The 20,851-nt window shown below is 42.4% G+C and overlaps 1 protein-coding gene across 1 annotated transcript; it reads left to right on the forward strand.

Annotated features, from left to right (window-relative positions):
• The first annotated feature begins 1,884 nt into the window (after positions 1-1,884).
• On the forward strand, positions 1,885-20,386 carry MOB1A (MOB kinase activator 1A). The gene is made up of 6 exons (XM_056127456.1): positions 1,885-2,071; positions 6,373-6,539; positions 11,455-11,548; positions 12,458-12,591; positions 14,916-15,079; positions 16,269-20,386. Exons 1-6 carry the CDS (start codon positions 2,058-2,060, stop codon positions 16,344-16,346), a joined length of 651 nt encoding a protein of 216 aa, XP_055983431.1. The 5' UTR covers positions 1,885-2,057; the 3' UTR covers positions 16,347-20,386.
• Positions 20,387-20,851: the final 465 nt, after the last annotated feature.

Below are 20,851 nucleotides of genomic sequence, written 5' to 3' on the forward strand. Positions count from 1 at the left end.
TAGGAGTGAAGAGGACTGGAATAAACTACTACTGATGTTGACCAGCCTGGCCCTCGTTTCTTCTTCTATCTGCCCTTGGCCAACAGCCATCCTGATCCAGGCCACACACAGCAGCTCAAGAGCACCAAACGCGGCAGTGAGACAGTGCCATCCAGTGAGCCCACGAACACACAACCTTCGGTGTGCTAAGATTTTACAATGTACCACTTCACATCCACTAGCATGATTATAATCAAAATGATAGACAATAGAGAATGCTACAGAAGCTGTGGCAATATCCGAAGTTGCAGCCATTTGCTAGTGGAAATGTAAAATAGTTCTGCTGGTTGGAAAACAGTCTGTTGGAAGATTCTCAAAAATGTAAGCATATAGTTACCGTATGGTCCAGTGACTGAATGTGAACGCAAAACCCTCGGCCCAGCCCCCAACACAAAAAAGAAAATAAAGACAAGATTATACACTTTGTGAGTCCATTTATATAATGGTTATGCAAATCCCATAATAAAAGAAGCTAGACAGTTGTTGCCAACTGTTGGAAAAAAGGAAGTGGGAGTGACCGCTATTGGGTTTCTTTGGTGATGACAATGTTCTAAGAATTAGGTAATGACGATGTTTGCACGACTCTGAAACTATAAGGAAAAAGCACTGGGGATATATTATATTTTCTTCTTTTTTTAAAGTTTGTGCTGGGCATATTAACATATGCCTCAGCGACCTGGGTCCTACGCAAACAGGATGAGAACGCTATTCGGGTCTCCCAAAGAGGAATTGAAAGAGCTATGCTTGGAATATCACGGTTCACTCAAATGAGAGAAAGAATCCGGAGTTCCGACCTCCGACGACGATCAAGAATCAGGGACGCTGTCTCATTTGCCAAGGTGTCAAAAATCAGATGGGCTGGTCATGTAATGAGATTTAAAGACGACCGCTGGACTAGAGCTGTTGCCGACTGGATTCCACAGGATGGCAAAAGACCGCGTAGCAAACAGAAACCATTGGGCTACACAAGCACGTGACAGGGACAAATGGAGACGTTACTGTCGCCCGCTCGAGCAAATCGACGATTAACGGGAAGTCAAGTGATCAAGTGCTGGGCGAGTGAAGGTGGGTTGCAGTGGTATTCTGGCCTCTGTACCATGGTAACCCTAGACAGTGCTCATGGCACCAAGTGGTGTGGGGATCGAACCTAGGCCGTATATAGATCTACCCATATATTTATATATATATAATTATTATTATATAATGTTTTTAATGCTTATTTTTCAGTGTGAAAAAACAAGCCCAGGATCTCAGCTGCAAGGCAAGTGCTCTACCCCTGGGCCACATCCACAGTCCAGGGAGCTGTTCTTTGAAAGTGAAAAGCGCCTGCCATAGAGGCAGGCAGGGGGTGGGGAGTGTTGGGAGAGAACTTGGGGACACTGGTGCTGGGAAATGTGCACTAGAGAAGGCATGGGTGTTGAAACACTGTATGACTGAAATCCAATCATGAACTGCTTTGAAAGGGTTCAATAAAAAAGTAAAGGGGAAAAAAAAAAGTGAATCTCTATTCTCCATGAATGGTATCTCAATTTCAGAGTCAGACGAAAACGTTCAAAAAGTTGCCATGCTCCTAGAGATGCGCTCCCCTGCAAAGAGGCAGGGGCAGAAAAGACCCTGAGCCGCCAACCGGACCCAGGGCGGGGCCGATTTGGGGGAGGGAGGACCGCGGAGCCCGGGGCTCCGACCCCGCCCTCCGGGAGAAGGAAGTCTCTTCTTAGAGACTGCTCATTGGCTGAGCTGTCAGGTGGGCGGGGCTTACCAGCCCGGGAAGGGGGCGGAGCCGCGCCCGGCCTCCGCTCGCGAGATTTGGCTGGTTCCTCATTTCGGGCCGGCGAGGTGGGGGAGAGGCGGGTCGGGCGGGCGCGGCGACTCCGGTGTGGCAGCTCCGAGCGCCGAAGCGACCCGAGTGTCTCCGCCGCCGCCGCCGCTGCTGCTGCTGCTGCTGCTTCCCGCGCCCACTCGCGGGACCCTGACGGCGGGGGGGGGCGTTAGCGGCCCCGCCCCTGCGAGTGTAGACCATGAGCTTCCTCTTGTGAGTGCGGCGGGGGGGCCTCCACTGCGGGGTCGCGGTGTCGCGCGCGCTCCTTGGGCCCCGACTTGGGGTGGGGGGCGGGGCCGGGGCCAGGGGCCGGGGCGGGGGCGAGCCCGAGGCCGACGGAGGTGAAGGTCGCGGGAGAAGGGAGGCGGCGGGAAGGCGGCGGGGCGGCCAGGCCCGGGGACCGGCCGCGCCTCCAAACTTTTCCGCCCGGGCGCCCCGGAGGGCGGGGGGCAGGCGTGGGGGGCGGAGCCCGGGGTTTTCAGGGCGCTCGGAGCCTTTCCCTCCACTGGGGGGGGGGTCCTGTTTTGGGAACGTCCGCGGTCAGTGTTTCCCCCCCGACCCCACGACCCCCACGGGAAAGTCCGACTCGGGAGCACCAAGTGCAGTTCCACCGTGGGCGCCTGCAAGCCGCCCTGTGGGGTGTCCTGCGGTGAATCACTTTTGTCTATAACTCTGATCATCTCTCACTCCTGGTCCTCCAATACGATTAGACTGGAAACGTTTGTGAATTTTCTCTGATGGTTTCTTTATCTTCTTTTCTCCCCTTTTTTTTTTTTTTTTTTTTTTTGCGCTGGGGCTCGAACCCCAGGGCCTCCCTCCCGCAAGGCAAGTCACTCCACCGCGCTGTGCTCCGTCCCGATGCCTCTGATGATTTCTGGAGCACACGCAAAAAAAAAACAGATTGGAAAAAGCTTGGCTCTTGCCTCTCTTCTTCCCCTTGTATTGTTTCCTCTCTGGTTGCTTGTTGCTTAAATGCGTTGCATTATTTCCACTGAAAAGTTTTCGGCGACACCCACGCGCTTGATTAGGTTTGGTTAGGGAGCCGCAGCCCACGCGGTGCCCAGGGGTTCTTCCACGCCTGGAGGTGGGGACTGCTGTTGGCTGTGCTGGGTGGGGGACTATGCAGTGCGGGGGGGCTTTGGTTCCAGGTGTCCTGCATGCAAAGCATGTGCCCCGCCGTCCAATCCCCGAATTTTGAACCCTCTCTGTGGCCCCATACTTGACATGTTCGTAGCCAGAATTTAGCTGTCCGTTTTTTTTTTTTTTCATTGTGAGACTTGAATTCTTGATGGTATTTTGCCATTAGAGCGTCTCTTGGATTCTTAAGGACACGCACAGCCTTACCATGTCCTACCCCCTGTCCAGGAGATTGTGCAGTTTAGATTTTAGTTGCAGGTGTGCATGTTAACTAGAACAATGACGTGCTCACCCAGTCTATCCTTAAAGTGCCTTAATGTTTAGTTACTGGTTTGCCTGTGGGTGCGTGGTTGCATTTGGGAAACCCAAGTATTATTTCTTTCAGTGCTTGTTTTGTTGAGGAACAGTTTGAGTTTCTGCTCTTTGGCTCTTATGGATACTGCTGCTGTGAACTATTATGTACAGGTTTTTTAATGAATGTGTATGTTTATTTCTTTTGTACATACATAAAAATGGAATTGCAGGTTTATTTGGTTAATACTGTTTTGAAGTACTGAATTTTTTTCAAGTCCCACGCCATTTTTCAGTTCCAGCAGCACTATGAGAGTTTTAGTTTCTCAACCCTCCTTAAGGTGCAGTCACAGTCGTATTTTTTTAAGGTACATAACATAGCAGATATGTTTCAGATGTACGACATTTGTGTTTGATGAAAGTGATCATTGTCTTTTCAGTTATAGTCACCCAAACATTTTAATTTACATTTTCATAGTGATTAATGATGTTGAGCATCTTTGTGTGTGTGTGTGTGTGTGTGTGTGTGCGTGCGTGCCTGTTAGCCAACTGTAGATCTACATTCGAGTAGCGTCTGTCCAAATCCTTGTTGGATAATTTTTTGTTTTGTTTTAGGAGCATATTCAGCATTGCTTAATGCTGAAGAGCCTACTTCTGGTGTGGGTACAGGGATCAAACCCAGACCTCTGTCATGCAAAGCAAGCAAAGGATTGCTGTGATTTATTGGAGGGGATGGTTGTGGTGGGGGGAGGTTTTGGCCATACCCAGCTGTGCTCAGGACTTGGTTCTGGCTCTTGCCCAAGGATCACTACTGGGAGACCCAGGGGACCATATTGGGTGCTGGGGATGAAACACAGGTCTGCTTACACAAACCATGTACCCTATCTCTCTGGCCCTTTCTCCCTTTCACCATGTTGTAGTTGGATTGTCTTTTTGGTTTTGGTTTTAAGAACTCTGTGCTGTCTGAAAGCTTATTTGGGTTTGTTTCAGGGCCGCCTCTGGGGTGCTAGTGACCCCCAGGCTATTCCTGGATGTGTTCAGGAAGGACGAGTGTACTGAGTATCGAGCCCTAGATCCCTCTGCATCCCCTTATTCCTTTTTACAGTGGAGGGTGCTGAGATGCTTCGTGAGCTCACCAGTGGTCACACTCACTGACTCACATAGCATATGCTGGGGGTCATGCCCCTTTTTGTGGAGCTTGCGCACTTCTGGTTATGGTGCGTCTGGCGTCTCTTATAGCGTGAAGGATCGCAGGCAGCAGAGCTGCCAGGATCTTGTTTAACACAGTAAAAGAGACTAAGGATTTGAACTCAAGACCATGTGCTTAGGAGGCAGACATTCTAACTCATTACACTCTTTCTCCTAGTCCAGTGTTTTAAGCTTTTTCCGTGTCACTGCATGTCTTCTTCACAACTAGACAGTAGTTCATTATGAGACTGAGTCACAGTTCATTTCTCTACTAATCACCTTTGGGTTTGTTTTCAGGTTTTTCATCATTAAAACAATCTTAAGATTCTGAAGAGAAAACTCTGGGCCGATTTGCTTTGCATGCAGGAGGCCTGGGTTTGATCCTCCGCACACATGAACCCCTAAGCATTAAACTTGACCCCAAACCAAACAAACAAAAACTTTTAAAACATCCTCTTATCCATATAGGAGACGTATCCTCTTACCCATATAGGAGGACTAATTTTCCTAAATATTATGCACTCAACATATTAAAGGGTCAGGGTATATAAAGACTATCCCTTGACCCACACTTGTTTTAATTTCTGATACTCAGATTGAGGAACAATAAATACAATTTTAATTGACTACCTTTCAGATGGTCCTCACTCATTATGTTTTTAAGAGTTTCCTATTTCTTCCTTTGCCCCTTTTTCTCAAGTGTCCTTTCTTGTTTTGTTTGCTTTTGGCCAATTGTTGATTGTTGCTTCTCTGGCCACACCTAGCAATGCTCAGGGCTTACTCCTGGCTCTGTGCTAAGGGGTTACTCCTGGCAGGGCTTGGGGAACCATATAGGGTTCTGGGGATTGAACCTGGGTCAGCAACATGGAAGGCATACTCCCTGCTGCTGTGTGGCTCAGGCTCCTCCTTTTTCCTTAATAGATTAGAGTATTATACAGTTAATTTTTTGTAATGTATGTTGTAAGTGGTTTCCTTGTTAGATGTCTCTGCACTGTTAAGGAAGCTTTATAGATACATTTTTTTTTCTGGGTGGTGTGTTAGGACGATTTTCCTTGTGGATAGCATGAGATTAGGGGGCCTGAGCGATAGCATAGCGGGTAGGGCATTTGCCTTGCACGCAGCCAACCTGGGTTCAATCCCCGACATCCCATATGGTCCCCCAAGCACCACCAGGAGTAATTCCTGAGTGCAGAGCCAGGAGTAACCCCTGAGCACAAAAAGCAAAAATAATAATAATAAGAGTAAAAACTTAGGACAGAGGTAGTATCTCAGCGGTAGAGAGCATTCCTTGCATGATTGAGAACCTAGGTTCAAATGCCAACCCCACCAGAACGAAGTTAAAAAAAAAAAACATATTTTCCTCCTATCACTAATCTTCTCATTTATTTTCCCTTTCTTTTATTTTCCCCGTGTTAGTGTTACTTTTGTAGTTTGCTTTGTTGGCATGGCTGTGAGACCCCTAGGGCTATCTCCCTCACCCTTTTTGGTAGTTGGAATTGAAACCTAAACTGGATTAGGTTTCTCACATAGTCATGGAGTTAGAGGCAGATTTAAAATCAAGCTTTTTTTTTTTGGTAGAAGAACTAGAATCCTGGTTTTTCCTTCTTTTGTTTAAAGTCACCTTTCTATTACAGTAAATTATTTCATGAAACATAGTCAAATCATCTCCTGTGTGCAGTTGGGTTGATTGTTGCTTCTCTGTGAGGAAAGAACATTTTAAAGCATTCTTTTACTGTGGCCATCTCTCTTTCTTTCAACCCACCCCCAGTCCCCACCATCCTGGCACTTTTTATGTGGAATTTTTAGTATCAGAAAAAGTTAGATGCCTAAAATAAGCCATTCTGCCTTTGTCCTAAATATTGATATATCTCCCCCACCCCCAACTTTTAACCTAACAGCAGCAGCCGCTCTTCTAAAACATTCAAACCAAAGAAGAATATCCCTGAAGGATCTCATCAGTATGAACTCTTGAAACATGCAGAAGCAACTCTAGGAAGCGGGAATCTGAGACAGGCTGTTATGTTGCCGGAGGGAGAGGACCTCAATGAATGGATCGCCGTTAACAGTAAGTTTTTAATAATATTCAACTTTGCTGAATTACGAGAACCATATTCTTCTGGCATATTTTTAATGAATTTTCTTTTACAGGGATGAGTTATTTCTGATAATAGTATAGCATGATAATGTAACATTAACTATAGAGTATTTTACAAATACATTTCTGATTGTTGCTCTCTTCAGAGTATTTGTAGCTTATGTGGTCAAGACCTGAGGAAAAATAGTAAATACTTCGGGACAGTTTCTGCAGATACTGCTAAGAATTGTTGATGAGGAGCTGGAGATACAGCACAGTGGTTAGGGCGTTTGCCTTGCACGCAGCCAACCCAGGTTCGATTCCCAGCATCCCATATGGTCCCCTGAGCACCGCCAGGAGTAACCCCTGTGCATCACCAGGTGTGACCAAAAAAAAAAAATTGTTGATCAGAATCATCTGTCTTCAGAGTAGAGTCTCTGCTCCTGGTCCTTCGATCTGCCTACATAGAGAGAAAAGTTCATTTGTAATGTACCTGGTTAGTTACTTGATGATTGTGACTGATGAGTAGTCAGAGGAAATTGAGAGAGATTGGGAGGAAACAGAGGGTTCCTTCAACTGAAAGTTACTCTGACTTTCAGGAAGTGAAGTCAGCATAGACATATGCTGAGGCTAGACATTTTTGTCTCGGTTAAGTCTTTCACTTTTTATTTTTGTTTTTTGATTTTTTAAAATTTTGGGCCACATCCAGCAGTGCTCAGGGGTTACTCCTGGCTTTGCACTGGGAATTACTCCTGGCAGTGTTCAAGGGATGCTGAGGGATCAAATCCAGGTCACCTGCCTGCTGGGCAAGCACTCTACCCACTATGCTGTTGCTCTGGCCCTAAGTCTCTCTTTTCTGAAATGAATTCAGATCTGGGAAATAAGGTTTAAATCTTTTAGGAATTTTACATAATTTAGTAGGAATTTTTTTTTGGGGGGGGTCACACCTGGTGATGTACAGGAATTATTCCTGGCTCTGCACTCAGGAATTACTCCTGGTGGTGCTCAGGGGACCATATGGGATGCTGGGAATCCAACCTGAGTTGGCCACGTGCAAGGAAAACGCCCTACTTGCTGTACTATTTCTCCAGCCCCTAGGAATTATTTTTCAACTTAATGAAATTTTTGAACCGTAAAAAAGTAGAGAGACTAGCACAATGAATTTCCAGATATCCCTATTCTATAACAATGATCAATTAATGGCCAATCTATCTTCCTGTAGAATTCCATATATATTTTTTATCTTTTAAGCATTTAATATCTCTTTAAGATAGGAACTCCCCCTTTTAAAGATAATAATGGGGGCTGGAGCGACGCTGGGTGTGACCCAAAAAGCAAAAAAAAAAAAAAAGACAATATGTGCCTTTTTTTAATGTCAGCAAATGCACAATGTTCATAGTTTCTCTGATGTCTTATAGATGTTCCTCTTAAACAAATTTGTGGTTTGTTCAAGACCTAGTAAGGCCTGTACATAATTTTTCTTGAATTTACAGATCTCCCATCACAGTCTTTTGCTTTTCTTCACACCCTCCCTTCATTCCCCATCCTTTCTAGTTGTCACACACTTGTTTGTGGTCCTCATTGCAGGGTGTGGGAGGGGGCGTCATACACTTTGTAGGTGAATTGCATATTTTTGTTATTGTGCTCCATAGATTATATCCTTTGATGCCCTGCCAGGGACTATAAACAGCGTTGCCACTGGGTTAGCACTTGACATGTGGAGTGGTGGCAGAGATGAAACTCCCACCTCATGGCTCACAGAGCAGGCACTGTCTCCTGAGTACCCCGGTCTCCATAAGTCTTTCTATTTTGTTGTGGTTAATGTTTGTTTACCACATAGGAATTTTGCTGATAGTATCCCCCAAGGCATCTATTACTGATCAGCCCACCCTCCCCCCTTTATTTCCTATAATTATTAGCTCTGAAACAACACTGTCTAATATAACTTTCTGCAATCAGGTAAATGTTCTGTATCTGCACTGTGGCGCTTAAATTTTTTTTTTTTTTTTTTTGTGGAGAGGGGTGCTATGCCCACCCAGCTGTGCTTAGGACTTACTCCTGGCTTTGCACTCAGAGATCACTTCTGGCAAAGCTCTAGGAATCTTATGGGGTACTGGGGATCAAACCTGGGTTCGCCATGTGCAAGGCAAGCACCCTACCCATTTTACTATCACCACTCTGGCCCCGTGTCGCTTTTTTTTTTTTTAAGATTCTATTTATTATTTTGCTTTTTGAGTCACACCTGGCGATGCTCAAGGGTTTCTCCTGGCTCTGCACTGAGGAATTAGTCCTGGCATTGCTTAGGGGACCCAGATGGGATGCCAGGGATAGAACCCAAGGTGCAAGGTCACGTGCAAGGTCAATGTCTTACTTGATGTACTGTCGCTCCAGCCCCCCACTTCTCCTGTTTTTAAAATTGTATTTGTCACTGTCCTCCCATTGTTCATCAATTTTCTTGAGCAGGCCCAGTAACATCTCCATCGTGAGACTTTGTTGTTACTGTGTTTGGCATATCGAATACGTCACGGGGAGCTTGCCAGGGTTTGCTGTGCAAGCGAGAGACTCTCGGTAGCTTGCCGGGCTCTCCAAGAGGGGCGGAAGAATCGAACTTGGGTCGGATATGTTGTTGCATGCAAGGCGAACGCCCTACCCACTGTGCTATGCTATTCTGGTTGTTGGTTTTTTATGGGGGTTTTTTTGTGGGTTTTTTTTTTCTTTTTGGGTCACACCTGGCGATGCTCAGGGGTTACTCCTGGCTCTGCGCTCAGGAATTACTCCTGGCAGTGCTCAGGAGACCATATGGGATGCTGGGAATAGAACCCGGGTCGGCCACATGCAAGGCAAATGCCCTACCCACTGTGCTATCGCTCCAGCCCCAATTATGTTATTCTGAAAGCATTTGTAGGCCTTCAGCCTTTTCTTTGAATCTTTTTTAAAAAGATTTTCTTTGAGATTTATTACTCTACATTAACTCTTGTCAAACTTGATGGTTTTAGGATTTCATTAGTTAAAAATTGAGAAACATGAGAGGTCAGAGGATCATGCAGAGGGCTGGAGTTGCATGTTTTACAAGAAGGAGCCTTGGGTTTTATCCCCTAAGCACTGGTAGTAATGACCCTGAGTGTGTTTCCCGGGAAAGACTCCAGCATCACCAAGTATAGATGAAACCCCCTTCCCAAATTTTTAAACGTTTCTCCCCCCACATAGAGCTTTTTGTTTTGTACGTTATATGTAATAATTTCAAATTTTCAAATTCCAAAATACCAAATTAAAAACAAAACGTGATTAAGAGGAAAGTTGTTTATGAAGAGATCTGTATTAAATCCTTTTTGACAAGATGGAAGTTTCTCTAATTTCTAAGAAACTGTGCAAAGTTCCGTTGATTTTATGTATTTCTCCTTGGGTGGGCTGGATTACCCTCCACACACACAGAGATTTATCTGGTGAGGACTTTATGTATTCTGTAAACAGAAACTAAAACATATATTAAAACTTTTCATTTTATGAAAACGTTTATGTAGTTTATATAGTTTAAGGGTTTGTAGTTCTCTGCTGAGTAATATGGTTTATTCAGTTAATTGCCTGCCCTCTTCCTTTTTATTACTTACCTTAATGAAGCTCTTTGAGAACTCTCTGACTGGGGCTGGAGCAGTAGCACAGGGAATAGGGCATTTGCCTTGCATGGGGCCAACCCAGGTTGGATTCCCAGCATCCCATATGGTCCCCTGAGCACCGCCAGGAGTGATTTTTGAGTGCAGAGCCAGGAGTCACCCCTGAACATCGCCAGGTGTGACCCAAAAAGAAAAAAAAAAACTCTATATGACTGTCTGATCTTGGAAATTTGTTGCCTTTTCTCTAAGTCTTTAGCACTTACTATTCACATTTGAATCCTGTCTTAAGATTTATCTCTTTGAATTTTGTCCCTCCTTCAGCTGGAGACTCCCAAGAGAAGGAGCATTTTTTTCCCAGTGGCCTTTTTATGTGCTTCAGTATACATTAGACCTCAAATTTTTTCTCTCTCTTTGTTTTGTTCTCTTTTGTTTGGGGCCATACCTGATGATGCTCAGGGGTTATTCCTGGTTTTATTCTCAGGAATTGCTCCTGGCTGTGCTGGGGGAGGATAGAGGTGCCAAGGAATCAGACCGGGCTTGGCTACGTGCAAGGCAATTGCCCTATCCATTGTACTCTCTCTCCAGCCCCCTGAAGTAGTTTTTTTGTCTTGTGTTGTGTTGTGTTTTAAGTTTTTGAGTCCTACCCAGTGACCCTCAGAGGTCACTCCTGGATTTGCACTTAGGAATTAACTTTTAATGGTGCTTGGGGGACCACATGGAATACTGAGGATCTAACTCAGGTCCCGTGTGTACAAAGCAAGCACCTTACCCACTGTACTATTTCTCCCGCCACCCTGAAGTAGATTTTTAAAAATATCTTTTGAGGGCCAGAGCAGGTGTAGCCCCAAAACAAAACAAAAAACCTTTTGATATAACTGATGTTCCTCCCTTTAGTTTATTTTATAACATTTCTCTTTATTAACACAAATGCTGCTATCTGTCCATATTTGTAAAATGCTGTGGGATTTTTTTCAACTCTCTTAGATGTAATAAAATCATTTATTCTAATGATGTAATAATCATTTAGTTATCTAACATCTCATTTCTCATGCTGTTTTAGACTGGTTAAAATCTTACTGTATTATTAGTGACTATAAACAGTTAACTTAATGCAGCAACTTAAATAAAATTTACATTATTTCGGAGTTGTTGAATTACCTAAGGATGTACCCAAGAACTTGATTGCATGCATTGTCCATTTTTCCTTCAACTGGGAGGTCTGAAGAATTGTTATATTTGCTACGATTTTAATGCATTTTAAAAAGTTTACTGCAGTTTTCTTGTTACCTTTCTAGCTGTGGATTTCTTCAACCAAATCAACATGCTATATGGAACCATTACAGAATTCTGCACTGAAGCGAGCTGCCCAGTCATGTCTGCGGGGCCACGGTATATATACTACCATAGGGGTTTGAGATATTGAAAAAAAACTTGTTATTGATATAAATAAAATTATAAATATTTTGTTTTTCTTTGGAGCAGGGGGACTTTGGGGCTACAGCAGTAGTGCTTAGTGGTTACTCCTAGCTCTGCACTCAGGGATTAGTCCTGGCAGGGCTTGGGGATCATCGGGGATGCAAGGGTTTTAACCTGGGCCAGCTGCATGTAAAGCAAGCGCCTTATCCTCTGGGCCCAGAAATTAAATTCCTTAGAACACTTAAAACAAGGAGGAACATTATACCTACTTAAATTCTTTACACAGTAAAGTTTAGCGTAAATCATGTTAGTCATTCTAGCTCAGCAAAGGTGAGGTCTGGGGGAATGATCTGAGGGTGTTTTATTAACACCATCTCCAAGAAATAGAACTTTCATTGTGACTGTATTGGTGATGACTTGATAACCAGGGATCTCGGTGTGTGGCATTCATCAGCCTCTAACACAGTCCTCACCACCTTCTGCCTGACAAGACAGGAATGCAGTCCCTGTCTCTTTCCCAGGACTGTTGTAAACAGTGTTCCTCTGTTTTCATCCTTTTCTTTTCCAGTTATTTTTCAATTAATTTATTTGAGGAGGAAGATACCAGGGAGGGATTAATGGAACTCATCCATGTGAGGCATGCATTCCAGCACTGAATTATATCCTTGGTCATTTCTCTTCTAATTATAGCCATCAGAATTTAGACTACTGCAAGGGAGCTGTTACTAGTCTTGAGAAGAATTTTAATTTTCTAGTTCTAGGTAATTTCTGTGGGACACTCAGAAGTGAAACAGAGTAGAAACTCTGAATCTGTTTTTGATTATACATTGCACATTTGTTAATATTTTAGAAAACCTTATCAGCAAACTTTTCTTTCTCCAGGTATGAATATCACTGGGCAGATGGTACTAATATTAAAAAGCCAATCAAGTGTTCTGCACCAAAATACATTGACTATTTGATGACTTGGGTTCAGGATCAACTTGATGATGAAACTCTTTTTCCTTCTAAGATTGGTAAGTTGATGTAGATAGTTTTTCTTGTTTCCTTTTTTTCTTTTTAAATGAAGTAAAATAGTTTTAAGGAATTTATTTAGAGAATGTGAGGGGAGAGAGAGATCTATGTTCAAGGGAGAACAAGGGTTTCTCTGTAATGGAAAAGTGACTTCAGACATTTTTTCCTATCATACTGTTTTCACTTTGGTCAATTTTTTAATTTTATTATTAAACCTTTCACTTTCTTTCTCAGAAAGTCTCTATGGCATATTGTATGATGAAATATAAAATATACAAAATACAAAAGCATACAGTAATGCAGTATACCAAAACTTTATTGTACATTGACGTCTATATTGTATTTTGAGTCTGTATTCTATGACAAAACATACAGAAATAATGTTTGAACCTAAATAACTTGGAAAAGTGTTCAGATGCAAACATGCATTTCTCTATATATTAAAAATCTCCCCCTTGTGGAAGAATATGAGCATTTAAATTGTTTGCTTTGGGATGGGAGGCCACACCTAGCAGGCTGGGGGCACTGTGTGGTGCCAAGGGTTGATCCTGGGCCTCCTGTATATGCACAACAGGTGACAGGGGCCTTCCATGTGGTGCTCAGGGTCCTGGGGCTCTTCCCTGCAATTGTCAGCCAACTAGACTAGTGTCCAGTGCCAGGGCCTAAGAATGCAGTGCTCAGGGAATTCCCCAGGCAGAGCTCAGGATCTGCAGGGCTGTACACAGTGATGCTCGGGGGACCATGTAGAGCAGGGTGTTGAACCAGGGAGACTGCATGTAGGGCCTGCTCCTTAGTCCCTGTACTATCTCTGCAGACCCTAGCACAGATTATTCTTGGTAATGAACTGTTATTGTGTGTGTGTGTGTGTGTGTGTATTTTATTTATTTATTTAAAGTTTAGATTTTGTTGCTTGGGTGGGAGGCATACCTAGTGGTGGTACTGGAAAGGGGCTTCTCCTGGCTTGTTTTTTGGAGCGTTATTGCTGTTCTAGAGGTCATAGTCAGGCTTTTTAGCTGTCTCCCCAGACTCATACAAGTTATTACTATTCTTTTTTTTTTCCTTTTATAAAAATAAGGGGGCTGGAGCGATAGCACAGCCATCGGGTGTTTGCCTTGCATGCGACCGACCCAGGTTTGATTCCTTCACCCCTCTCGGAGAGCCCAGCAAGCTACCAAGAGCATCTCGATATGCCAAACACAGTAACAAGTCTCATAAGAGACGTTACTGGGCCTGCTCGAGCAAATTGATGAACAATGGGAGGACAGTACTACAGTGCTACAAAAAATAAGGCACCCAAAGTGAAAGGAGTTTCATTTAAAAATAACGTGCAAGCGGGTAGGGCATTTGCCTTGCACGCAGCCAACCCGGGTTTGATTCCCAGCATCCCATATGGTCCCCTGAGCACCGCCAGGGATAATTTTTGAGTGCAGAGCCAGGAGTAACCCGTGTGCATTGCCAGGTGTGACCCAAAAAGAAAAAAAAACTAAAAATAATGTACAGACTTTTCTATACATAAATATAAGACCCAGTCCAGAGAATTGGCCCCATAAGCACTGAAATATAATGTGTTAAAAGATGAACTACTCAAGACTGGAGAGAAAGCCATAAAAACCGACTTACAAGAGTAAAATTAACTGCATTTCAAACTATTAGAGACTGGTAGAGAAATAAAATTGAGAGAAAATAACTTCATTTTTAAAAAGATTAAGGAAAAGAAAGAATTCTCTTTACTTATATATTTTGATTTGGGGGTCACACCCAGCAGTGCTCATAGCTTCTGGCTCTGTGCTTAGGGATTACTCCTGGTGGAACTCAGGGAACCATATGTGGTACAGGGGATAGAATCCTACTTTTATTTTTTTAAATGTGTTGACCCACACCTCGGAGATGGGGGGAAGGGAGACATTTCTGGTAGTTTGCACTCCCAGTGGTGCTCAGGAGACCATGCAGTGCTGGAGATCAAACCCAGGTCTGTGGTATGCAGAGCATGCACTCCAATGTTAACTTCAGCACGTTCCAGCAGTGGCTTACTTGAATGTGATTTAACTAACACCAGTTGCAGGACCAGGTCAGCATGTTAAGCTATCTCCCCAGCCCTCCTTATCTTTAAGAGATAGAAGGGCCAGAGACTAGGGTGTTTGTGTTGCACGCATGGAGCCAGAAGTAAGCCCTGAGCACTACCAGGGCCGGCCCCAAAACAAAAATGAAAACAGGTCTGTATTTGTGGAGTGAGTTTATTGTTGGAGTTGCATGTGGCAGAGTCTGAACGTGTTTTTGTATAATTAAAGACTAATCAGTGTGTGTGTGTGTGTACATTTGATTACAGGTGTCCCGTTTCCCAAAAACTTCATGTCTGTGGCAAAGACCATCCTAAAGCGTCTCTTTAGGGTTTATGCTCATATTTATCACCAGCACTTTGACTCTGTGATGCAGCTGCAGGAGGAGGCCCACCTCAACACCTCCTTTAAGCACTTTATCTTTTTTGTTCAGGTATGTTGTACCATGTTAACTTTTGCAGCCTTAGATTTGGTCTTACTTAGACCAGATCTAATTTTGGTAACGTAATTAAAGAGCAATGTCTTAATTTTAGATGTAGAGTTCAATGCAGAAAAATATAAGCAGGATTCTCTTCTATTTTCTTGTCCTTTGCATGATGTTTATTTCATTGGTTTGCAAAGCAGCCTAGAAAACTGTTGCCCATATTTTGGGCCTTCTGCCTCTGGACACCTTAGCTTCTCTGTTTCATTGCAACTGCTGGGTAAAGTAATCATTTGGGAAGATGTTTGCAGTTGGATTATTTCATGAAAGTCTTTGCCAGGAAAAGAAATTTGGAATACCTCATTGGTGGCTTATTTCAGGTTGAGTTACCAGAGATAGAACAGCAAGCAGGGTGCTTACCTTGAATGCGGCCAGCCTGGGTTCAGTCTTAATACCCTGTATGTCTCCTGAGCATTGCCAGGAGTGATTCCTCAGTGCTAAGTCGGGGGTAAGTCTTGAGCACAGCTGGTATGGCTCCAACTTTAGCCTAAGTTTAGAATTAGTAGTTTTCAAGTAATTTCTATATAAATTCAAGCATCACTTAAGTTAGCAAAGTGAGGAACATGCTGACATACAGTTTCTTAGCTTTAAAATTCTCAGGTTTTAGTGAAGGAGGTAATAGTTAATCTTATTTTAAAATATAGGCCATAGCTTCACACTCTAGGGATAAATGCAGCCCAGATATACAGGGGAGCACCAGATGGAGGGTGTTGAGGATCCCCCCAGGATGGGAGAGGCATGCTGGGAGTGGACTGTGGACCGAACGTGATTGCTCCTTGATGCCTCTTTTGCGGGCCGAGGCACCCAGGAGGAGGGAGAGATGGGGGGGGGGGGGGGGTTGCCCTGCCACAGAGGCAGGGTGGGATGGGGGGGGGTGGGAGGGATACTGGGATTAGTGGGGGTGGAGGATGGGCACTGGTGGAGGGATGGGCACTCGATCATTGTGTGAAGGAAGCCCAAGCACAGGGGTTTGTGGGTCTGCACCTGTGCCTCATGGTGTTTCACTAGAAAAAGAAAAAAAAATACAGACTACATCTTATTCAGAAAACTAAATTTGGATTTCAGAAAAATCGGAGTTCCTTCCCTAAATGACATTTACAAAATTGTGATTTTAGATTGATTTAAATTTTTTTTTCCCCAGGAATTTAATCTCATTGATAGGCGTGAATTGGCACCGCTTCAGGAGTTAATCGAGAAGCTTGGATCTAAAGACAGATAAATGTTTCTTCCAGAACTCAGTTATCTTCTTGCTTCACTCACTGCTAGAACTATCTCATTGCAATCTGTTATAGACTAGTGATACAAACTTTACAGAAAGATAAAGAGACACTTAATGTCTATGGCTGCCTATAAAGTTGTCTCAAAGGTAGGTAAGCCTAATGCCTTCAGAGAGAGAAATTGAGGACACAGCCAAGAGTATGAGGTACTGTGTGACCACACCTGTTACTGACACAGTCGTGCCTGGTTGTGAAATATAATAACTGATCTATACTTTATTAGTTTACTTATTTCTTTATTGAGAAAGACGATAAAGTCTGTTTTAGGTGAATATTAAGAATTTCCACCAATAATTTATTAGTAAGTTTCCAGAGCATTTTTCCTGATAACACAGATTGTTTTACTCTTGTTTTTATTTTACAAATAAGATAGGTATTTTTAAGTTTCGTTAAGGTAAAGAACATTTATGTTACTTTGGATGATCTTTTAGTTTAAAATTTGTATGTTATGGTTTTATAGTTAAGAAAATATATGTATATTTTTTCAAAATCCCTGATTGCTGTTTAAATCATCTTATGAATACACAGTATGGGAGTAACTGAAGTTATTTCTAAAATGACTTACCCACATAAACCTGTCTAAATTTTTAGGTGTGTGTGTGTGTATGTAAAATAATTTTTAAGTCATGTGAAAATGATCATGTGAGAATTTTATTTTGAAATGGTTTCATTCAGATTAATTTTATGTGTAGCCTTTGGCTGGAAAAAAATGAAAAGAAAACTTTTTCCCAATTATGATAGATTTAGGTCTCAAAACCATTGTTTTCTTGCACAGTGGTTTTTAGCCAGCTTGAAATTTTATGTAAGAGAATATAAAAAGATACTCAAAAGTACTCAGTTTTATTCTGTTTTTATGGTGACTTGAGAATTAAGAGTAGCTTAGAAATGCATGAATAATGCATAAGACTGGAGACCCACAATAATAAAAAAAAAAAACCCTTGAAGGGTGTACACTTATGTAACAGCTAAAAGTTTTGGTGTGCTACCTGTTTATGAGTGTGTTTACCTGTGTTTACATGAGACAAAATGGGAAGAATAAACTTCTGAAAGCCTCGTTTTTATTAATCAGATGACAGATTGAGTTTCCATTTGGGCTTTTTCCCTGGTTTTAGATTGTTTTCATACCAAAACTTGAATTTATTCTGTTTCTTTTGGGATTAAAAAAAAAAAAATGATCTCCACTGTTAGTGAAGAACAGAACTTAGGACTGGAGTGGTAGTACAATGGATAGGGCAATTTTCCTTGCACACAACCAGCCCAGATTGGATTCGATCTCCAGCACCCCATATGGTTCCACAAGTACCATCAGAAATAATTCCTGAGCACAGAGCCATGAGTAAGCCACATAAGCATTACTGAGTGTGGCCCCAAAATAGGGGGGGGGAGATAAAACAAAAAAATTGATCTGATTTTTACTTTCTAAGATTTAGTAAATTCTAGCTCTAGTTAAAATGTATTAAGGCATAAGTATACTGAAGACTTGCTCTACTGACAAAGCTTTCAGCACAGCAGCGTTCTCTTTTTTAGAGCTGTGATTGTGCAGTGTCTACCAACTTCCTGGTGACTTTGATGAATAACTTTGATAGCTTGTGGGGGGTGTTTTGGGTTTGTTTGGTTTGTTTTCATTTTGTGATGCTGGGAGTTGAAACCAAGGCCCACACATACAAGCTTAGCACTCTACCACTGACCTCCAATCCCAGTGAGAGAAAGGGTTGTCAGGTTTCAAAGTTTTTTTGATGGTTGTTATTTTTTTTCTGTTAGAATATCATGAAAATAAAAACTTCATTTTTAAACTCAATTTCATAAATTGTTAAATATGTAAACCAAACTTTAAAGAAAGTAAATATCTAATTTACACTGAAACCATGCATCATTCTTTAAGTAATAAAGAGTGGGATCACTATGAAAAAGAAAAGCCTCTGAAATATTGCACAGTCTATCTTGAAGCATATTAAACAGTTCCCTGTACAGCATTTGCTTGTTTATGTTGATAATTTGCAAACAAGGAAGCAGACGCCATGTGCCACCTAAAATGTTAACTGCTTCTCAAGTGTATTTTTTTGCATTTTAATGTTTTAATTTTTTTTGGGGGGGGGGTTATATCCTGCAGTGCTCAGGGGCTACTCCTGGCGGTGTTCTGGGGATCATAAGGGGTAGCTGAGATCAAAACCAGGTCAGGCGTGTGCAAGGCAGACACCCTACTCCTATACTATCTCTAGAAAAAGCGTCTCAGTTTTAAACCTTGTTGACTTAACAAAAAATTTTTTTTTTATGCAAGAAGTGAGATTCTATTTCTGAGCTAGGTTTTACTCACATTTCTAACACTTTCTTGTTAGAAATTCTCCTTTTCATGACACAACCTCAAAACAAACCAAAGATGGCTCGAACAGTAATAAAGGCTTTATCTTTGTGGGACATCAGTTAAAGAACTTTGTTGGTAATTTGAGATTGACTTCTTTCATACTGAAAAACAGAACATTGAAAACATTACCAGGTTCCTAAGCCAGTGTGATGCAGCTAACAAAGGCATCTAAACATGAGTGTTAACATTATTTGTTTACATCCAGACCAAGAGTCAGGGCAGGAGGAGAATTGGAGGAAAGGGAGAGGATAGCGCCTTCCTGGCTTGCTGGGAAGGTCGGCCTTGATAAGAATTGGAAAAAATCAGTCCAGCTCTGACTCCTCTCACTTTGGTTTTATCTCCCTGTGCCCAGGATCTTGTGTTGCACAGCATTCACCCCTGCCCGCTCCTAATCAGAAGCCATTCCCTCCCGGTGTGTCTCTGTGTTCCTCACAACTGATTACAGTCATGGGCAGGACATTTGTGCTCAATTATGCAATTCATCATCCTCTGGTGCTTTAATTTTCAGGCATTTAATAAAAAACTGTGGACAATGATGTGCAGAGTTTTGTTTAAATATTAAAACTTTCTTGTATTGCAGATTTTATATTGACAGCTAATTGTATTCTTTATTCTTCAGATTATGAATAAAGCTATGTCACAAGGCTGTCAGCTAATAAAAGTATTTCTTTCGTCTTAGACTTTCAGAACCTAAAGCTTATATAGCTGTCTGCTTGGGGCGGGGTGGGGGGAACCTGGAAATCTTATATTCCTGGGACTAGATGACAAAGCGAAAGTCTTTGTTGTAATGTAGAGGCTAGAGAAACAGTCCTAGCCTGGAAAAAAAAAAGTGGGGGTTTGCAGCCATTGTTGGATTTTTCGGGTTAGATGGTAGACTTCTTTTTCTGAGCAGTGAGATTGTACGAGAAGAGGAGTTTGTAAGTGGAACATCGTTGCCTCAAAAGTTAAACAAATCCAGTCCAAAGAGTTTGAATTATAGAGATTTGTTTCTAAGCAGCCAGTCATGGTGCTAAAAGTTCCCCGCATGGTTATAGGGGCTGTCTCCAGGAGAGGAGACTCAACTGCAAAATGCAGGCTGGGATGCCAGCCATGAGCATCTCCAACAGCGACTTGAGTTCCTCCTGTGAGCAGTCCAGTGAATGGATTTTGGGTTTTACTAATACAGAATTTAGACAAAATGAAAAGTTGTCCCCTTAATTTTCCTTCTTTGTATTAGATTTTGATATTCCTGACTGTATAAAAGACTTTGGGGGGGCGGGAATTCATGTTGTAGCGATGATTTTTTTTAATTGAAGTAATTGCATTGAAATTTACTTGTTTTCTGTTCTTTATCAGAGTGTATCCTAAACAAGTATTTTGTAAGTCCAAATGGATTGCATATGCTGTAGATTTATTATAGGACAACATTCAGTGTTTGGTCTACATTGAAAATAGTTTGTATAAGTTAGTCTTAGTTACCATTATCTTAAAATGTTCTTTACATTAAAATTCATGCTGTATTTTTAAGCCTTTTCGGGACTTTTATCTATTTTTCTAAGTCAGTTAACTGTTCTTTAAAAAACGTATTTTGTATCTACTTTTGTAACGTCATCAGAATAAAATATATTGGAAAAAAAAAATAATGAATATGTGTTTCAACACACTTATTTACATTTGGAAACGATTTTGCCAATTGTATGGGTATTGAATGCGGCTTAAATTTAGGTTATCTCTGCTTACCATTTGATAACTGAAATTGCTTTTTTTTTAATCTCAGAAGAAAGGGAAGTTGCTAAATGTACAGATATCTTGTAATACCAGAGCCCCACCCCCAACAGATAACGCTTGTCCTCTGGTTCCGCCCATGAGAGTTCATCCCAGACAAAGAAAGCAAGTCCTCCCTGCTCTTGATACTTATCCGCTCCCGGCTGTGAGACTGTACTTCATGTGTGCACAGCTCTTTCACTGTGCTCACCAGCCATTGACAGGACCGCGCTCTGTCGTGGTGCTGGAGATCCCAGATAGAGTTGCAGGGTCCAAACTTAAGTCAGACTCTTCTTCAGACTTGCAAGGCAGAGCCTGAGCAACCCCCAAGGCCTTTAGCCA

Source organism: Sorex fumeus, unplaced genomic scaffold (genome assembly GCF_029834395.1).
Source record: "Sorex fumeus unplaced genomic scaffold, SorFum_2.1 ptg000006l, whole genome shotgun sequence".
In the NCBI taxonomy this organism is placed as follows: domain Eukaryota; kingdom Metazoa; phylum Chordata; class Mammalia; order Eulipotyphla; family Soricidae; genus Sorex; species Sorex fumeus.